Source organism: Rousettus aegyptiacus, unplaced genomic scaffold (genome assembly GCF_014176215.1).
Source record: "Rousettus aegyptiacus isolate mRouAeg1 unplaced genomic scaffold, mRouAeg1.p scaffold_m13_p_4, whole genome shotgun sequence".
In the NCBI taxonomy this organism is placed as follows: Eukaryota; Metazoa; Chordata; class Mammalia; order Chiroptera; family Pteropodidae; genus Rousettus; species Rousettus aegyptiacus.
The window spans coordinates 132,221,058-132,239,784 of NW_023416307.1; the positions used below are offsets into that span (position 1 = coordinate 132,221,058).

At 40.3% G+C, this 18,727-nt stretch overlaps 1 protein-coding gene and 1 pseudogene across 9 annotated transcripts in view; one reads left to right on the top strand and one right to left on the bottom strand.

The window, feature by feature from the left end:
* Window positions 1-18,727, bottom strand: part of LOC107508459 (collagen alpha-4(VI) chain) — a 114,136-nt gene that overhangs the window by 62,921 nt on the left and 32,488 nt on the right. For 7 of the 9 annotated variants that reach the window (XM_016140253.2, XM_016140251.2, XM_016140257.2 and 4 more), the window contains 6 exons: window positions 16,413-17,024; window positions 13,790-14,377; window positions 12,437-13,042; window positions 8,789-9,418; window positions 4,580-5,125; window positions 3,582-4,136 (listed from right to left, as the gene is read on the bottom strand). In XM_016140253.2, coding sequence (XP_015995739.2) covers window positions 3,582-4,136; window positions 4,580-5,125; window positions 8,789-9,418; window positions 12,437-13,042; window positions 13,790-14,377; window positions 16,413-17,024 — 3,537 coding nt within the window. The remainder of the gene's footprint in view (window positions 1-3,581; window positions 4,137-4,579; window positions 5,126-8,788; window positions 9,419-12,436; window positions 13,043-13,789; window positions 14,378-16,412; window positions 17,025-18,727) is intronic. The other 2 variants (XM_016140258.2, XM_016140259.2) reach the window with 1 other exon arrangement.
* LOC118602494 lies at window positions 8,048-8,165 on the top strand (annotated as a pseudogene).

Sequence of the window (18,727 nt, forward strand, 5' to 3'; positions counted from 1 at the left end):
TATGGCATAGTGGTGAGACATTTGTGAAACTTATGAAAACTTTTAAACCTTCCTGGAAAGTTGTAGCTAGAATTTGAAGTCCCACTGATCGCTCAGGCTATACTCACCCACCCACTCACAGGTAAATAATAAGACCATCCACAAAATTCTATTGAAGGAGGCAAAAGCTGATGGTCACAGATGCACTGGGATTAGAATCTGAATAAATAACTGAAAATGTAATTTATCAACCATAAAAGGGCCACTATTATTAACTACTTCTGACAAAGAACATAACTTGGGACTGTCCTGAGCAAGCCTGGCCATGTGGACATTTTCCCCTGAGATCAGCACGCATTGGGATATTTGGCCCAGGATCAATAAAAACAAAACTGCAGATTTTGGGAGGGCACTTTTGAGGAAAATAGATAAATACTGGGCCCTTCATCAGTGAAAAGGGTCATAAACAGTGGCTTAAAGTTTCTCAGGACCTAAGATCTGGGGCAGAGCCGTGGGTTTTCCAACCCCTAAATATCGTACTCTGTGACAAATATGTTTCTGGAGAAGAAGGAGAAAATGCTGTCTTCTCCTCCTTTCATATAAAACATCTTGGTTTGAGTTTGATTTTTAAATCTCTAACTGAAATTCACCAAAAGGAGTTTTCACAGATATAAATCCCATTCCTATATCAGATCTAATTTCAGCAAAAAAAAAGGAATTTCCCTTTTGCTATATGACAATTATTCCAACATTTTTAATTTATATTTTCCCCAGAGATATTTTTGGCTGGCTTTAATCTGTGATGCAAGGAGCATTTTTGTTCTCTGTTAATGGAAAGGGTTGAACCTTGCCAGATAACCTCTAAAGTCTTTATGATTCTAGAATCCTAAAATTAATTAGGTTCCAGCTATTAGTAAAGTGTCCAGCTAATTTCATCAAAAAGTCAAAGATAAAGCTGTAGATAAATATAAAACCAAATTTATTACATGGTACAAAATGAACTAAAAAGAGAAGCTGGAACCCTATATCTCTTTTCCTTCCCCTAATAATACCCAGGTGAATATGAACAAAAAAGGACTTTGATTCCTGAAGAATCTAAACTGCTTAATTAATGCAGGACATCCAATCCATGTCTACTTAAAAAAAAAATGTTACACATGCACTCTTTTCAATTGATTTTTGAATTCACCAAGGATACTGCAAAATATTTTTAGGCAGTATAAACAAAAATATTAATTTAATACTCTGGCAAATTGGCTGCAACTTTTGAGACCAAAATTCTGGGAAGTTCAAACTCTGCCTCCATTTTTTTCCATCTGTGTTTCTTAAACTCTCTCCGGTTTTTCTCATCTGGAAATTGGGTATTATAATAATAACATCTGCTTCACACAGCGTTGATGTAAGAATATTGGACTTTATGGGTTCCATTATATACTCTACTATATGATTCCATTCTGTGCTTTACACTACTATACCATATTAAATCATTTGATGACATTTTATGCTATTCTATACTATACTATTATTATGTACCTCATAATGACATTTCTGTCAACAACAGACCCCATATGTGATTGAGGTCCCAGAATATTATAGTGGAGCTGAAAATTCCTATTGCCTGGTGATGTAGCCATAGTAAGGTCATAATGCAATGCATTACTGTTTTGTGCAGGTCTCAGTCTACTATGGTAATGCTATCAGCTAGAAACGCCTGGGGCAGTCGCCTAGGCCCCAGCGAGCTTCCCACAAACAACTCTTTATACACCAATGTTACAACTGGTCCAACCCTTTAGTTCTTATTATTAATTGTGAGATGCTCTTCAGCAATAGTCATTAGAAAACCTTGAAGAAAAAAGCTTATTACTTACAGGCCCTGGAGTATACAAGGCATGCCAATGGACACACAGTGAGGTCACAGGTAGAGAAAGAATGCAGGGGCCTGGGGTTCTGCTTTTATTGGAATCAAGCCTGAGAGAAGGTTTTGTGGCTCATTATTGGTGAATTTAAAACATAAGAGAGTGAATTTAAAGCAGAAGAAGACAAAAAAAAACAATTAACCCAAATGGTCAGTTATGGAAATCAACCAAGATCTCTAAAACAAAGGAGCCTTAGTGGCTTAAGGCCTGACTCTTTATCTAGTGTGGCAGGCAATGTGTTTGTTGGAGATAAACTTCATTGAAGCTGATGCCCCTTCGAAATGGATGCCTCAGCAATCAAAGCTTACTTCAGACACTTGCATTACAAAAAGAAAAGCCAACTGTCAGGGCTTCCATTTCAATTACTCGGATGTTTGTGGTGGTACTAGTATAAACAAACCTACTGCATGCCACAAGCTGACAGTCCTGTAAAAGAATGGCACTCACAATTACAGTAGTAGACTACACCATCTAGGTTTGTGTAAGCGCACTCTATGATGTTCACACAACGGAATCACCTAACGACCCATCGTTAAGCAACACGTGGCTATATATCGTGCTACATAGGGCTCTTCTATAGTATCCAATGCCTCATTATGCCATAATATACTATCTTATCCTCCTACTCAAAGTGTGATTGGAAGATCAGCAGGACCAGCATCACCTGGGAGGTTGTCAGTACTACAGAATCCTATGCAGAACTACTGAATCATAATCTGCATTTTAACAAGATCTCTAGGTGAGTCAAATGCATGTTAAAGTTTGAGAGGCTCTGTTATGCTCTACTCTACTACATATACCAAAAGGTGGTACAGAACAGTATTTGATACAGACTCTAGAACCAGAGTGCCTCAAGTTCAAATCTCAGCTTTGCTATTTGCTTGGGGCAAAAAACAGGATTTTTTTGTGCCTTGATTTTCTCACCCATAAAATAGTATCTATTATGTGAGGATTCCATGTTTTAATATATGGAAACCCTTGGAACAGCCTCTGGCACACACACACACACACACACACACACACACAGATACACACACATACACACACACACATACACAGCACCATCTAAAGATTAGCTATCGTAACTGTAATGTGGTTGTGCTGTAGAATCTCACTCTCTGTGGGAAGGAGGTGGAGTCGATCATGAAAAGAGCAGAACAGACCCAGACAATTGAAAAGAGAAACCCTTATTGCTAGATCTTGCTGTTTTGGATAAAAGCTTGAGGAGATAAAATGGGGTTGAAGATGATCTCAGCTATATGGAAGCAGACTGGCAACAAAGTAGAGAGACCGCAGGACAGAACACACATAGAACTACTGTCTAACTGATATTCTCTGCTTCTATTTCTCTTTCGATATGCCCAAATCTTCAGTAAACTATGTTTACACATTCCAGTCTGGCTTCATCTATCTATAAGAAATAAAGGACTTTCTAGAGACAGAGTCCTGAGAAGGATCGGGCCTCTGGAGGCCAAAGTGGTGACAACCAGGGAATGCGTAAAAGAATCCCCAGGGGAAGGTGAACCACAGCACCTGAGGAGTTCAAGCCAGTTCTCTTCCCCACACAGCTATCTTCCCTCCCTCTCCCACTTAGAAGGATCAGCTGTATTTTACTAAGAGAGCCAACAAGGTCCCTAACACCTATGATGGGCCTGTGGATCAAATAACAAACCCTCTGTCACTCACCTTGTGGAATGCAGACCTTATAAAGAATTTCCTTCTCTAGATTCTGCAGGGACTCAAAATTTTCTTCATAGTACACTTTGTCCTGATCATTCGTAATCTCCAAAAGCTGAGAGTTTTTGGCTTCTCCCACCCCAATGGCAAAAATAATTATGTTTTTGTCCCTGAGGGCCTTGGCTGGTATGGCTACATTGTCCCTGGCCACACCATCGGTGATTACAATCAAATACTGATAAACACTGGGTCTCCCTCCTCTTGAACTGTCAAAAAAAGGCAGAGTGAAATTCAGAGCTTTCCCAGTGTAGGTGCCATCATTCATTTGCTGGACATTTGAGATGGCTTTGTGAATGTCCACCTTTGAGGAGTATTGGTTGAGCCTGAATTCTTCTTGGGGTGTTGAGCTGAACTGCAAAAGACCAATACGAATTTCATCAGCACCTATATTAGATTGGTTCACCATCCTCTTCATGAATTCTTTCATCTTCTCAAAGTCTTTTGAGGAGATCGATTCTGAACCATCTATCAGGAAGATAACATCGGCTTTCCTATTCTTACAGGCTGGGGAAAAAAAGGAACAGAACAAAACATTCACTCTCAACCTGAAGCCAATTAATCACAAGTCCCCAGAGACAGGCTGAGTGGCATATTCGCAACATGAAAACATTTTTAAAGGGGGCGGAAAAGAAAGTCAATGAAATAAATTTTCTGTGACCCAGCATGAACCAACCTCAAAAAAAAGACACAGCTGTATGATGAAGATTTAAAATTTGACCAGTTTGGTTCATTCCAGGTCATGGTCACTCTGTGTCAAACACTTTTGAACCACTGAATCTACACCCCAAGAATGAAGCCAATTCACATAGATTAGACACATATGCTGAAAGAGAAAGAGAGAGAGAGAGAGAGAGAGAGAGAGAGAGAGAGAGAGAGAGAGAGACAGAGAGACAGAGAGAGAGAGAGAGAGAGAGAGAGAGAGAGAGATTGAAGGAAAAAATTCTTACTCTCTGAGGAGCAAATGTCTTGTACCACTTCTTGTTGGATGACCTTCAAGGAATCAAACTCATGCACGAAAAACATCTTGTCTTTAGCTATCTCTTTAAGTTCAATAGTGTTAGCGTCTCTTACTCCAATAGCATAAATGATGACTCCATCTCCCCTCAGCGTCTCTGCAGCCTCAGCCACTGGGTCTGCAGATTTACCGTCGGTGATGACTACAAGATACCAAGGCACATTGCTGCGAGCAGTGTCTGCAAAGACCTGAGCCATGTGTCTCAAGGCCTGACCTGTCATGGTGCCACCTCCCCTCTGCTGGATGCCATCAATGGCTACCTTCAGCCTTGCCACACTGGGATACTGGCTGAGGATAAATTGACTATGAATTCCGTCTGAGTACTGAACGACTCCAAACTGTACTCTGTCAGGTCCGATATAAAACATCTTTATCACTTCATTCATGAACACCTTCATTTCAAGAAAATCATCTTGCGTGATGCTGCCAGACCCATCAATAAGGAAGTAAATATCTGCCTTCTCGATGTGCACACAACCTAGGCAATAAGAAGTAGCAACCCATTAGAAGAGAGGTAAGACAGCACATAGCCAACCAAAGCTACTGATCCCAATACCCACTCAGCACTCACTGTTCCTTTGAGAGCCAGCATTTTTCTACTTAAATCATCTGTGACTACCAAAGAATATTCTTTGGCCAGGAACAAGATCAGTTTATACACAAGGCAGGCCAGAATGCCTGAAAGTGAGTTTTGGAAGAGCCCCCAACCAATGATTGACAGGAGTCAGTGGATAAATACCGTAGCTTCCTTGTACTTTGGGTGGGACATCTCTGAGGTGAGATCTACATATTTTTCCCTTAATCCCCAGCAGAACTGAGCCACAGCGGCCTACAGCCACAACCTGCTCACTAACTCAGCTTGGTCGTCTACCTTCCCTTTCTGCCTCTCATCTCTACTCCCCTACCAATGTGCCCAGGGGTCACCTCCCAGATAAATCACCTGCATCTATATCTTTGTCTCAAAGTCTGTTTCTGGTGAATCTCACTTGAGACACGAAGTAAACATTGCTTGATATATCTCAAATGAGGAAGTTGAGAACAAACTAAAAGTAAAATATCAGATCATATTTGAAGATATGAATTGTCTCAGAATCCAATATTCCCGCTTCCCATGCAAGTCACACTTTTTAAATATATGAGCAAAAGATTGGCACTTTTTAAATATATAGGCACTTTCTGAAATGTAACTCAATTTAATTATCTTAAATAAATTTAAAACTGTTTTAAATAAGCCTTACTTAAATGAATCACTTTGTATTAAGGCCAAAACTCAATGGCATTAATTTAGATCTTGTCTTCACCACTTACTAGCAGGCCTGCCCCTTTCCATCTCAATTTCCTAACCTGTAAAACAAAAATCTTAACACCTACTCGATGAGTTTATTGTGAGGATTAAATAAGATTATGGAAACATAGCAGAGCTGAGTATTAAAAATTTACTGTTGAGTTCTCCCAGTGCTTTATTTTTGCCACACAGCTGATTCCTCAAAAAGAATGAAACATAACTTTGCCCCTGCTTCTTTCTGTTAGGGTGGCCCTAATAGCCTTGTGTTATTAATCTTTGGATTCCCAGACTCAAGGAAGAATCAAGAAGAGCCTTTTCGTGTTCCCTGGCAGAAAGGGAAGTGGTCCAAGACAGGAGTTGGGCTCCCTTGCTCATGCCTTCATTTGGGATGACCTTGGTCCAGCAAATATGTGAGACATATTAATTTATACTTAAAAAAAAAAAAAAGGATTTCTCGTATATGTGAATGAAATTCAAATTTAACTGGACATCCTGTATTTTATCTGGCAACCCTACTCTAGAGAGGCAGACATCAGAAGGAGGTGTGGCTTAGAAGGGTGCAGAGAAGGATGTAAGTGTTTGGAGAATGGTGGGGAAATCATGGAAAAAGGCAGAAACTTGGACTTTGCTGGAACCCAGCACCCACTGGTGACAGGTAGAAAGGCTAACCCGAGTCTGAGAAAAGGACCGCTGTGCAGGAAGAGGCATCTCTTGTAGTCAGCCCCATGCAGCAGTAGCCCAAAGAGGCTCCACTGCAGCCCAGGGCCTTAGCACTGTCCGGAGGAGCCAAGAGCCCTGAATACATCTGGCACTACATATTCTTGCCAATCTTGGCAGGTGAAGATTTGGAGGGAGGAAGAGAAAGATATTTCTTATAGTCTGGCTACTCTTAATTATCCACATCTATAACATAAATTAAGTTCTTAGCAGAATCTCTGATACATAGCAGATGACCAATAAATGGTGGATTTTATGATCATTATGATCAGCTAGGACAAGATACAGGTAAAAATGTCCCAACTTCTATTCACCTCTAAGACACCCCCAAACCCAACTCCTCTATACTTTGGGTTGATTTTTCTGATTCCAGGTTTCTTTTTAGCTATTATGCAGTCTGGGGGGAAAAACTGACTCTCAATACTTTATACTGTCTGTGAGAAAAGTAGCCTTCTTGCCTTTCCTACAAAGTATACGCAAAAAGTATACAAGAAAATGAAATTCATATTGAATGATTTGTTCTTCATTCCCCAGGAGAAAGGGACTAAAAATTCAGACCAAAGAGAAAAATAGGAATTTATTTAGATATTTTATATCTCTAGGCCTCAGCACATAATCAGGAAATTATGAGATCATTTAGTGATTGATTTTAAAAAAAAAAAAAATCAGTCATTTCTCCCTCAAGATATTATCAGAGCCTTAAATTTTTAAGTTAATAATCAACATTTCAAGTTATCACCTTCTTTCTATAATTCAGATTTGAATCTAGAAAATACTAGCATGGGTGGACAAAAATAGATAAGTAGATGGACAGAGACAGAGATATTTATAACAGCCAATAAGTGGGAAATTTGGGATTTAAAATTCAGGCAGTTTGACCCCAAGGCATATATATTTAACTGCTATGTTTTTTCTGGTGTGTGTGTGTGTTTTTTTTAACTGCGTATCTCCTAACCAACCTCCTCTTAAGTGGCTCCCTAGATTTAAAAAAAAAAAAAAGCAATGCTCCCACAAAGCATTGAGTGCTCTCACCCTAGAGGCTCCCCAGTTGAACACTACACAGTTCTGCTTTGTGCAGTGGAAGAATAAGCCTACCGAGAGCAATGCGGGTTTGTCCCCAGAGTGTTTATGGCAGTTTTGTATTATAATTATACCATAAATCAAATATTGTGCAAATCACTAGGATATGAGTGTGAATAAAGGAGATTTATTGAATCTATGAAAACCATATTTACTGCTTAGAAAACCCAAAAAAGGCAAGCTGTTATAAAAAGAAATTGTTGGTGTACTAGATAGCACTACAAAAGATTGAATTTTTTGAGATCATAAAAATCAGAAAGGATTTCTGTACTCAGATTGTTCCAAAAGTGGCTAAGTTATCTCTTTAAAGAAACTGGAGTCTATGGTCATGCCACCCTGATAAGCCCGATCCCATGTAATCTCAGAAGCTAAGCAGGGTTGGGCCTGGTTAGTACTTGGATGGGAGACCACCTTAGAAGACCGGGTGCTGTAGGCATAAAAAAATAAAAAGATAAGAGATCGTAAGCTGACAAGGTCCTTGCAATTGGTGAGGTCAACCAAGGGTTGCCTTGCCTAAAAAAAAGTTAAAATACAAAGTAAAACTAAAGAAACTGGAAATTATAGAAAATATACTATTGGATGATTGATGAAGAAAATATACAGAATTCCAATCAGCAGGGCTTGTGTTCAAAGTTTCGGCCTTATACCAAAGACTAGAAAATTCATGTTCATTTATTACATTTTAAGATAATTTTTTAAAATTTCAAGCATTTGTATCCTTTTAGAAATAATTATCTGCTTTAAGTGACTTTGTCAATCCATACTCATATCCCTAGGGTTTCTACTGTAAATATACATATATTTTCATCAACTTCTTAAAAAGGATAAAAGGTAAGATAGAAAGAGGAAGGAATGTTCATTTTTTACTTCATATTCTTCTGCAGTATTTAGAATCAAGACAAATGATTTTGATTTTAGAAGATTTGTATTTCTGTTTTTTAATGAGTTGATTTTAAAATCTTTTCTTGGATGGTGGGGGAGGGTAGAGGAGGTGGCTATATGGAGCAAGCAGAGTAAAGACTTCTTTTAAAAACAGATCAGATTTGAAAAAGGTCCTACCTTCTTGTAGGGTAGAGCCCATCTCAGTAACGAAGGTCCTTTTGCCCACAGTCTCGGGGCAGAGCTGGTTCTTAATCTTGCTTTCCACAACGAAGAGTTGCAAAAAGGATTCCAGGGGGATGACATGTTTCCAAGGAGGATATGATGCTATCTTTTCCAGGTCCTCACTCTCTGAGGCAAGCTGGGTGCCCACTGCATAGATGGTAACCCCTGCCCTGCGGAGGAGAGAAGCCTGCCTGGACACATTGTCTTGGGAGAAGCCTTCCGTGATGACCACAGCTATCTGCTGCACGCCTTGCTTGGACCGGCTGCCCTTCTCCTGAATGAAAACCTCATTCCTTAGGAAATCCAAAGCAGCACCAGTCTTGGTCCTTCCTCTTCTTTTCTGGTAGGTTAATTTGTCCAAATGATCCAAGATTTCGGCTGGATTCTGAAATGTATCCAGTGAAAACTCAATTCGTGGCTCCTCACTGTAAAAGACCAAGCCAATTCTCACAACATCTGGACGAGTGCTTAGAGAGCTGACAGTGGTCTTTAAGAAATTGACAACTTGTTGGAAATTAGATTGCTTAACCCTGCTAAATTCTTCAATGAGGAACACTAAGTCGGCAGGGATAGGAGTTGGACAGGCTATAAACAAACGAAGACAAAAAGCAGGGCTTTAGCATGAGAACAGAGTAATAAAAACACTTATTTTATATATAAAAATTGTATTACACTATATTTTTATATACTGTAATACTTAGAATTACAAAGTGTATACATATTATACTAACTATGTTAACGCATTTTAGAATTTAGTGGAAGCCTTTATGACCAAAATTTGGCATGATGGTCAAAGAATATCACAGGGTTCATTCACACCTAACTCAAAATTTTTACATGAAAGAGTATCCTCACCTGCAAAATATGTAAATATATGTATTTCTACAAGAAAGTGCTATAAGGTCATTTTTCAATTCATCTAAATCCATTAGAGGCATCTGAGCCTTGCTCGACTAGTTTTTTCTTAATTTTTCTAATTTCAGGAAAACCTGGGTCAAATTCTCTATTATGGGCCTAAAATCTGGATTTAATCATTTTTCCTTCGTCTTGGTAAAAGATGGAAATATTAAACTGTGACTCTTAACTTGTGTGCCTTTCTCTGATAAATTTCAAGTCATTTCAACAGAGGCAACAGGAAAAATTGCAAGTTTCTATCAAAAATCTGTCCAAAAAATTAGTCTAAATGGCTGTTTTATTTTGCTATGAAAGAATCTTCCTTTTAACCTGCCTTAAATGGGGTAATGGAGTTATGATTGCACTAAACTCCCTTCTAAGAGGTGCCCAAACACCTCTCTCACAATTTAAGGCAGCACCTAACATAGAGACACTTACTGTGCCTACATACCAAAAAAGTCTAAATCTGCTTGGATGTATGAAAAAAAAATCTCCTTAGCAGAGAATCGAAATCACATATGCAGGAGGCTGAAATCAGTGTGTAGACAACTGAAGATTGTGAAACAAAGTTTGGAAAAGAGAATATTGGGGTAACAGAATAACCTTTTGACTTATCTTTGGTCTCTTGGTGCCCTAAAATTTCCCCCTTCGTCTTTTTTCATAAAGAACCAAAAATCAATCCTAGATTTAAAGAGACGGTGTTGCCTTTTGTTTTGCTAAGTCTAAAATGCCTTCTCTAGAAACTATAAGCATCTTTGACATCTCCCTTCCTTCACTGGTTGTCATCAAGATTACTCACCTTTCCTCATTATCAGAGCTACCATTGGCTAGACCCAGGTAGCCTCCTCATGTGGACAGATTACAGTTCAGCCTTAAAGTCTTTCTGTGTCTAAGATGTCATGTGGCGTCCAGCCTGCCCACCGAAGGCTTCTTTAAAGGCCATTTTGATTGCCTTTTCCCTACTTAAAAGCCTACTGTTATTTCCCAGTGCCTTTGGGACCCCATGATCAGGGTGCATCCTACCTAATCTAATTCATCCCTCACTACTTCTAGACCCTCCTCCCAATCCCAATTGACTCCATTTTTTACCTTCCACATTCATCATTCCCATTTCCACATCCTTACTCATGCTCTTTCCCTTACCAAGTGAAGTGTACCCTCCTCCCTTCTCCCTATATATTAATATCACACCCATTATTAAGAGACCAACACAATTCCTACAAGGTCAAGTTCTCCACACCCTTCTTCTGTTCTATTTGTACTTAACATGGTGTACATAAGGTATTTCTTTGTTCTTTATATCTCTGCTCAATTTTTTTTTTCTTGTCTCACATGTGTTTGTCTCTTCTGCCTATAAAATTCCAAGGACCCTCAAACTCTATATGTTGAGAGGTCTGGGCAGAAATATGATAGCTCAGAGGAAGGAGAGATTGATTGCTTCTAGCTGTGGGGATCAACTAGACCAAGGGTCCTCAACCCCAGGCTACAGACTAGAACTGGTCTCTGGCCTGTTAGGAACTGGGCCGCATAGCAGGAGGTGAGCGGCAGGTGAGCAAGTGAAGCTTCATCTGTATTTGCAACCGCTCCCCAGTGCTAGCATCGCTGCCTCCACCTGAGATCATCGGGCATTAGATTCTCATAAGAGTGCCAGTATCTGGTGCCAAAAATATTGAGGACCACTGAGATGCTCCACCAAGCTTCTAGTTGTTAGGATGTTCCACCAAGAGGGTAACTTAAGAAATTAAGGATAAAGTTTTGACTATGGACATTCCAGACTGATGGTATACTATATTCAGGGCAGAGACAAAAGTGAGAAAGTATGACACACATACAGCAAATGGTAAGTGGTTCAGTGTGGCTAGTGGTTAGAATGTATTAACTAAGTTAGCGGAAGATAAGGCTCAGTGTTTCTCAACCAACAATGGTACTCATCCCCAGGGGACGTTTGGAAATAAGATTTTAGATTGTCATAAGATTCAGGGATGTTACTGGCAGAGACCAAGGACATTAAACCTCCAATAATGCATAGGACAATTCTACACTGTAAAATATCCCACCCAAAATGCCAACCTAAGGAAAGACTTTATTTAATCTCTGGAGAGAAGCCTGAGTGATCCTTCTGGAAAAGGCACATGATAACTTGGATTATTGTAGGGACACCTCACTTCCATGGGAGGAATATCCTTTTGTCCTCCATCAATGATGATATAACCATGTGACTTGCTTTAGCCAATAGAATATTAACAGGTAGGTTTTCTCTCTTGTACCTCTACAGTTACCATGGAAGGATATGCCCAGACTGGCCTCATGATCCCAGGAGGAAGATGAGAGCTATGGAGCAGAGCCCAATGTAGATCAGCCAACCCTCATCCAAATCCCAAATCTGTGAATAAACCCAGGTGAGATCAGCAAAGCTATTCAGTTGAGCCCAGTTAAGATTAGCTGACCCCCAGCCAGCAGATCTGAGAAAATGAATAATTATTTTCAGCTACTGACTTTTGAGATAGCTTGTTGTGCAGCACCATTGTGACTATAGTTACTAACACAAGGTGTTTGCCTGAGGCAGCTCCATGCCTCCTCCTCTTTTCCATCCACTGGTGCTAGTGTCTCAGTACTATGGAAACCAGAATCTTTCTCTGCTCATTCTCCCAGACTTTCTTGTTATGCTAAGACTCCCAGTGGCTCCGCCACCTAGGGTTCAAACCTTACCTACTACAGCCTCTTTCTCAACCTCAGTCCTGATCTTGGGATGTCCAGTCTCTTGGATCACCACACTCACATCTTGCATTATCTGTCTGACTCCATCTTGCCCCTGCATCTCATACACAAGGGATGGGGTCCCCATCCCCTCCAGTTCTCTCCTGTCAAAGTCCTGTACACCCACAGACATGACTTTCACGCCTTTCTCCCTCAATGTCTGTGCAGCATCCGAGACCTCATCTTCAGATTTGCCTGAGGTAATGACCACTGCATACTGGGGAATTCCCTGGAGAAACCGGCTTCCTGCTGCCTCCTGGAAGAAGGTCTGATGAAGGTATCGCAGAGCTTTGCCTGTCCTCCTGGAGCCACCCCGGAACACAAAGTGTTCATGGATGTGAACCATCATCTCATCCTGGGTCTGGTAGGTATTGAGCAAAAATTCAGTGTGACCTTGATCACCATACTGAGCCAGCCCAATCTGGTACTTGTCCCTGCCAACATCCAGCATGCCAACTATTCTGGAGATGAAATTCTGCATCCACTGGAAACTGGCCTGTGATGTGTTCTGTGAGGTGTCCACAAGAAAGACCACATCTGCGTAGGCCTGAGTGAATTCTGGAATGAAAGAGAGACAGGGGGTGGGGACGGGGAGGAGGCACAGAGAAGAAAGTAAATCAAATCAAGACCTCATGAAAATTGAACATACAAATGGTTTTATGTGGGGGATATAAGAGAAAGAGGTACTCTACTTAATGTAACACTGTATATATTACACTTCTGCTTCCTCCTCGCAAAGCTCTTTCCCTCTGGTACCCCGTTGCTTTTGTTGTCTTCTTTATTAGACTAAAGTATCTTTCAATTATTCTTCTTCGACCGATGGAGAAGACAAGAGAAACTAAAATACGCTGAGCAATTACTTTGTGCTAGAGATTTTTACATACTTTATCTGATTTAATCCTCATAAGCCACCCTGCTAGGCAGGCATTATCTTCATTGCGTAGAAGAGAAAACTGAAGTAAAGAAGCAAAGTTGCTTGTCTATGGTTACATGACTAGAAAGTTGCAGAGGGCAGATTTTAAAAACAAAAACAAAAACAAATGAAAAAACAAAAACAGGTCTTCCGGACTCCAAAACCCATGCTGTTTCCTCTTACCAACATGTTAGGGTGTCCTTTTCTACCCATAAAAATTTCACTTGTCCTCCAATCCCCAGCTCAGACATTCCTTCATCTGGGGTCTCCCCAAGTTCTCCGGGGACAGAAAACAGCTCCTTCTCCTACATTCCACTGCACTCAGTGTATCCTGGCTCATATTGTAATTAGTCATGCTGGTTGGAAGGTTGGGTTTTGACACAGCTTCTTACCTTTTATCTTACCCTCCACTGCTGAGCACAGGGTCTGTAGAATGCCTCCTGAGACATCCTGCAGGATGTTGAAGTTTTCAGTATTGAAGAGAAATTTCTCAAATGGCTCACTGGCAATCTTTTGCAACTCCTGGACGTCCTGCACATTGACCCCTACCACGTACACAACAACTCCATCTTCTTTCAACCTGTCAGCTGCCTCCTGGACTTCATCATTTGACTCCCCATCTGTCACCAGTATAACTATCTGAGGAACCCTGTCCTTGGCCCGGCTGCCAGCTGCCTCGGTCAAGTAATTGGTCCTGATAAACTCCAGGGCATTCCCTGTGTTTGTGCCTCCAGTACGGTAGGGCAGATTCTGGATATGCTCCAGGACCACGCTCTTCAGAGGGTACTGGTTCAGCTGAAAGGCTGGGTAGATGTTGTCGTTATACTGAGCAAGTCCCACTCGGACCTGGTCGCTGCTGATGTCAAGCCCCAAGACCACAGAGTGAAGGAAGTTCTTCACTTTCTGGAAGTTCTGTGGTCCGATGCTAGTTGAGCTATCTACTAGAAAGACAATATCTGCCAGGACTGCTTCTCTGCAAGCTGCAAAAGAGAGGACAAAAGGGATAGGATCTGTGGGTCTTGATATAAAATGCTTAGAACCAATGAAACCAAATGATATACAGAAAGGCAGAGCAATGCCAGGCAACCTATACTCAGTGGTCCTCGAACACCACAAACGACAGAATGCTCAGAAAAGTGACAACAACCCTGCACCTTTTCTTCCCGCCGCTCCATCATCTTCTGAGACTTCTGTTCAGCTCTACTGATACCTCCAATCTTGAAATCCACTTGGACAATCTTTTAACTCTCATTAAGAAAACAATACTTCTATAAATGCAGCAGCATGCTAAGAAAGGGGCTGTCCTCTTTCAACTGGGGAAAAAACTGTATCTCTAGGAATGTCCTGGCACCAACATGTCAGAAAGCTAGAATGCATCTCTCTACAGACCTGAAAACTTTATACCAGCCCTCGCAATCTCATGGGATTGTTTTGAGGATAAAATAAGAGAATCTACTATAGCAGACAATATCAGTGCTCTGCCCAAGTCTTTTTGGATCCCTTTTTACTTTTTCTGCACACTGCTCTTTGGAAGACTTCTCTTTGGGTCCTGGAGCTACTTTACCCACAATGTATGAAAGCCTAGCTCCTTGCCTTGGGTCAAGACAATCTTGAGTTCTCCTGCAGGATCAAGCTGAAATTAATCACTTTCTGTGGAACTTTTCTCTGACATCATACCCTTCCTTACTATCCCCTACTTCTCTTTTCTGCATCCCCTACATCCTTACCAACCTCCTTTGAGAGCTCTTCTGTAATAAATAAACTGTATCTGAATCCTTGCTTCAGGCTCTGCTCCTGGGGAACACAATTTAAGAGCTTACTATTGGAATGGGTCTGCTCTATAATACTTAGGGTCAAGTCCTATCTGTGCCATCTAGTTATGTTACCTTTGGCCTCAGTTTTCTCGCATGAAAAAATGCAAATAATAGTGCTATTTGCCTTGTGTGTGTCTATGTGAAAACAAATACTAATTGCCCTACGTATCTAACAAAAAACCATCATATAGCTATCTATCAGTCAGATGGGCAACGCAAACAAGTTTCGAAAACTATATAGCACCAAGTAAACCATGGTTATTACTACATATATATAATCTATTTATAAATCTTGAAGTGCTATAGAAATATAAGATATATAATTTGGCTGTACAAATTCAATACCACCACCGCACGCCCACGGCATCAAATGACTCAAAAGTTTTAGCAGTTCTTCCAGTTCTATCCTATGTAGAAAACCAAAATAATGAATAAGTAATGAAGGCTTTGTTTTTTTGTATGGGTCTTAATAGAACCTACAGCAATCTTCTCTTTCTCTGCTCAAAGTTCTATGCTGTCTTATAGAATTTAGTAATTAATTTATAAAGAATTTTCACCAGTTTATGCCCCATCGCCAACAGCAGAAGTACTAAGCTGATGACAGGTATATCATTACAGGTAATAATCATAATGCTTATGGGCACCTCTGATGGGCTAAGAACGGTGATAAGCACTTTATTTGCATAATTTTTATGCTTTCAACAACTTTCTGAGGCAAGTACAATCATCCTAGAAATAAAATTTAGATTCATGGAGATAAAGGAACATGTTAAAGATAATACAGAAAGTGGAAACCCAGGATTTGAACCTAAATCTTTCTTTTCCCTAAATTCATACTCTGTACATTACACAAACACACTGGTAGTAAAACGAGCCAGCCTCCTGGGTGATCCACTGCTCTCTCCCTTCTTCTGCCCCACGTCCAGGTAATATGGGTAAGTTAATCCTGGAATAATAAAATTATTCTAGAAACAAATATTTAGAACAGCATTACACCCACAGTATGTATAAACAGAGTTGATAAGTTTTTGGCCAATGATTGGAGAGGAGCAGAGAGTACAGATGGTTTCGTGGAATTTTAATGTAAAAATCAAACATGCAGACATATGGAAAGTAAGGACAGTGGGAGGAAGGAATAAGAGATTAAGCTTTGTGTTCTGGGACTTCTAGATCAGAAATAAGAAGGAAAACGCCTTTGTACCTGGAGAAATGTGGTCAACGGGTTGAGCTGCTTTTGCCAAAATGTCACAGAGCTCCCGCCGCAGCTTCTGGGTAAGACTGCCCAGACCAAAGAAGTTGGGAACAAAGAAGGCGAACTTCTCTACAGGGCTGCTCACGATCTCCCTGAGCTCTGCCAAAGCTGCATCTCTGACGCCAATTGCATAAAGCAGAATGCCTGCCCTCCTAAATGCTTCAGCAGGTTCCTGCACGGGGTCCTCAGCTGGGCTGCTGCTGACCACCACTGCGACCTGAGGCACACCCTGGCCTGCCCGGCTCCCAGCTACTTTCTGGAAGTGGCGATCTAGAAGGAACCGCAGGGCCAGGCCCAATTTGTTGCCCGCAGGGTCCCCAGGATTAAATTGAAAGTTCCGAATGTGTCTCAACACATCGCCCTTGCGGTGGTAGGTGGAAAGAAAAAACTCTGTTCGGAGCACATCGCTGTACTGGGCCAGGCCCACGCGGATGGTCTCTCTGCTGACATTGAAGCTGTTCACCACCGTGTACAAGAAGTTCCGCACATTGCGGGTATACTGAGACTTGATGCTGGCGTCCACTAGAAACACAACATCTCCTACAGAGGCCTCCCTGCAGACTGGGGAAGAAGGTCAGATTAAGATAAAACAATTTAAGATAAAACATTACAAAATTGACAGCTACTGGCTGTGAATACATCTCTCCCAAATAAGCACCTTTACCCCACAGATCTGCCTGCAGAGCTCTTTGGCGATAGCTTATATGTATGCAGCCTAAGCACATAATCATCTTCCTTTGCTTTTTCTTGGCCACCATCTACTCTTGTTCACTTACCACCTTCTGTTCCATTCTAACAGACATTTGACCCTCTAGTTTGACTCATGGTATTACCTTCAATTAGATCCTTTACCATGGCCCTCCACTCATCCCTTGACATAATAAAAGAAATCAGGGGAAACGAAAGTAAAAGTAAATAGGACTACATCACACTAAAGAGTTTTTATACAGTGAAGGAAAGCATCAACAAAACAAAAAGACAACCAACTGAGTGGGAGAAGATATTCATCAATGCTATATCTGAGAAGGAGTTGATATCCAAAATGTATAAGAAACTCATACAACTTAACATCAGAAAAAAAACAAACAATCTCACTAAAAAATGAGAAGAAGACCAGAATAGACATTTCTCCAAAGAGGATATACAGATGGCCAATAAACATATGAAAAAATATTCAACATCATTAATCATCAGGGAAATGCAAATTAAAACTACAATGAGATATCATCTCATACCTGTCAGAATTACTATGATCAGTAAATCAACAAAGTGTTGGTGAGGATGTGGAGAAAAGGGGCCCCATGTGCACTGTTGGATTATAAATTGGTGCAGTCACTAAGGAAAACAATATGGAGGCTCCTCGAAAAACTAAAAATAGAATTACCATATGACCTAGCAATTCCACTTCTGGGTATTTATCCAAAGAAATCCAAAATACTAATTCAAAAAGATATTTGCACCCCTATGTTCATTGAAGCATTATTTACAATAGCCATGATATGGAAGCAACCTAAGTGTCCACCAGTAGATGAATGAATAAAAAAGATGTGGTACATATATTTGAAGGAATATTACTCAGCCATAAAAAAGAATATTTTGCCATTTGCGAATACGGATGGACCTATAGGGTATTACACTAAGTGAAATAAGTCAAACAAAGAAAGACAAATACTATATTATTTCACTTATATGTAAAATCTAAAAAACTAAACAAACAAACAAAAGAGAAAAACTTAGAGATACAGAGAACAAGTTGATGGTTGTTAGATGGGAGGGGGGTTAGGGAGATGGGTAAAAAATGAGAAGGGATTAAGATGTACAAATTGCTAGGTATAAAAACAATCACAAGAGTGTAAAGTACAGCATAGAGAATATAGTTAATAATATTGTAATAACTTTGTATGGTGTCAGACGAATACTAGACTTATTGGGGTGATTACTTCATAAGTTATATAAATGTCTCATCATGCTATACATCTGAAATATAATATTGTATATCAACCATAATAAAAAAATGAATTAAATTAAAAATTAAAATTAAAAAAAAAATTACCTTTCTATCAGTAGAGAATGTTTTTGGTACCCCACCTAGATCTCTGTTGCTGGTTAGCACACTTACACCCAAGCCACTTCGTGTGGCAGAGTTAACTGTTCTCGTTTGAGACTTTGTCTAGAGTCCTGCCCCTGGCCAAAGGAAGTAACCTCATCTGGAGATACCGAGGAAGCGACACCAACTTCACCACTCTGGATGCCCAATGTTTGGT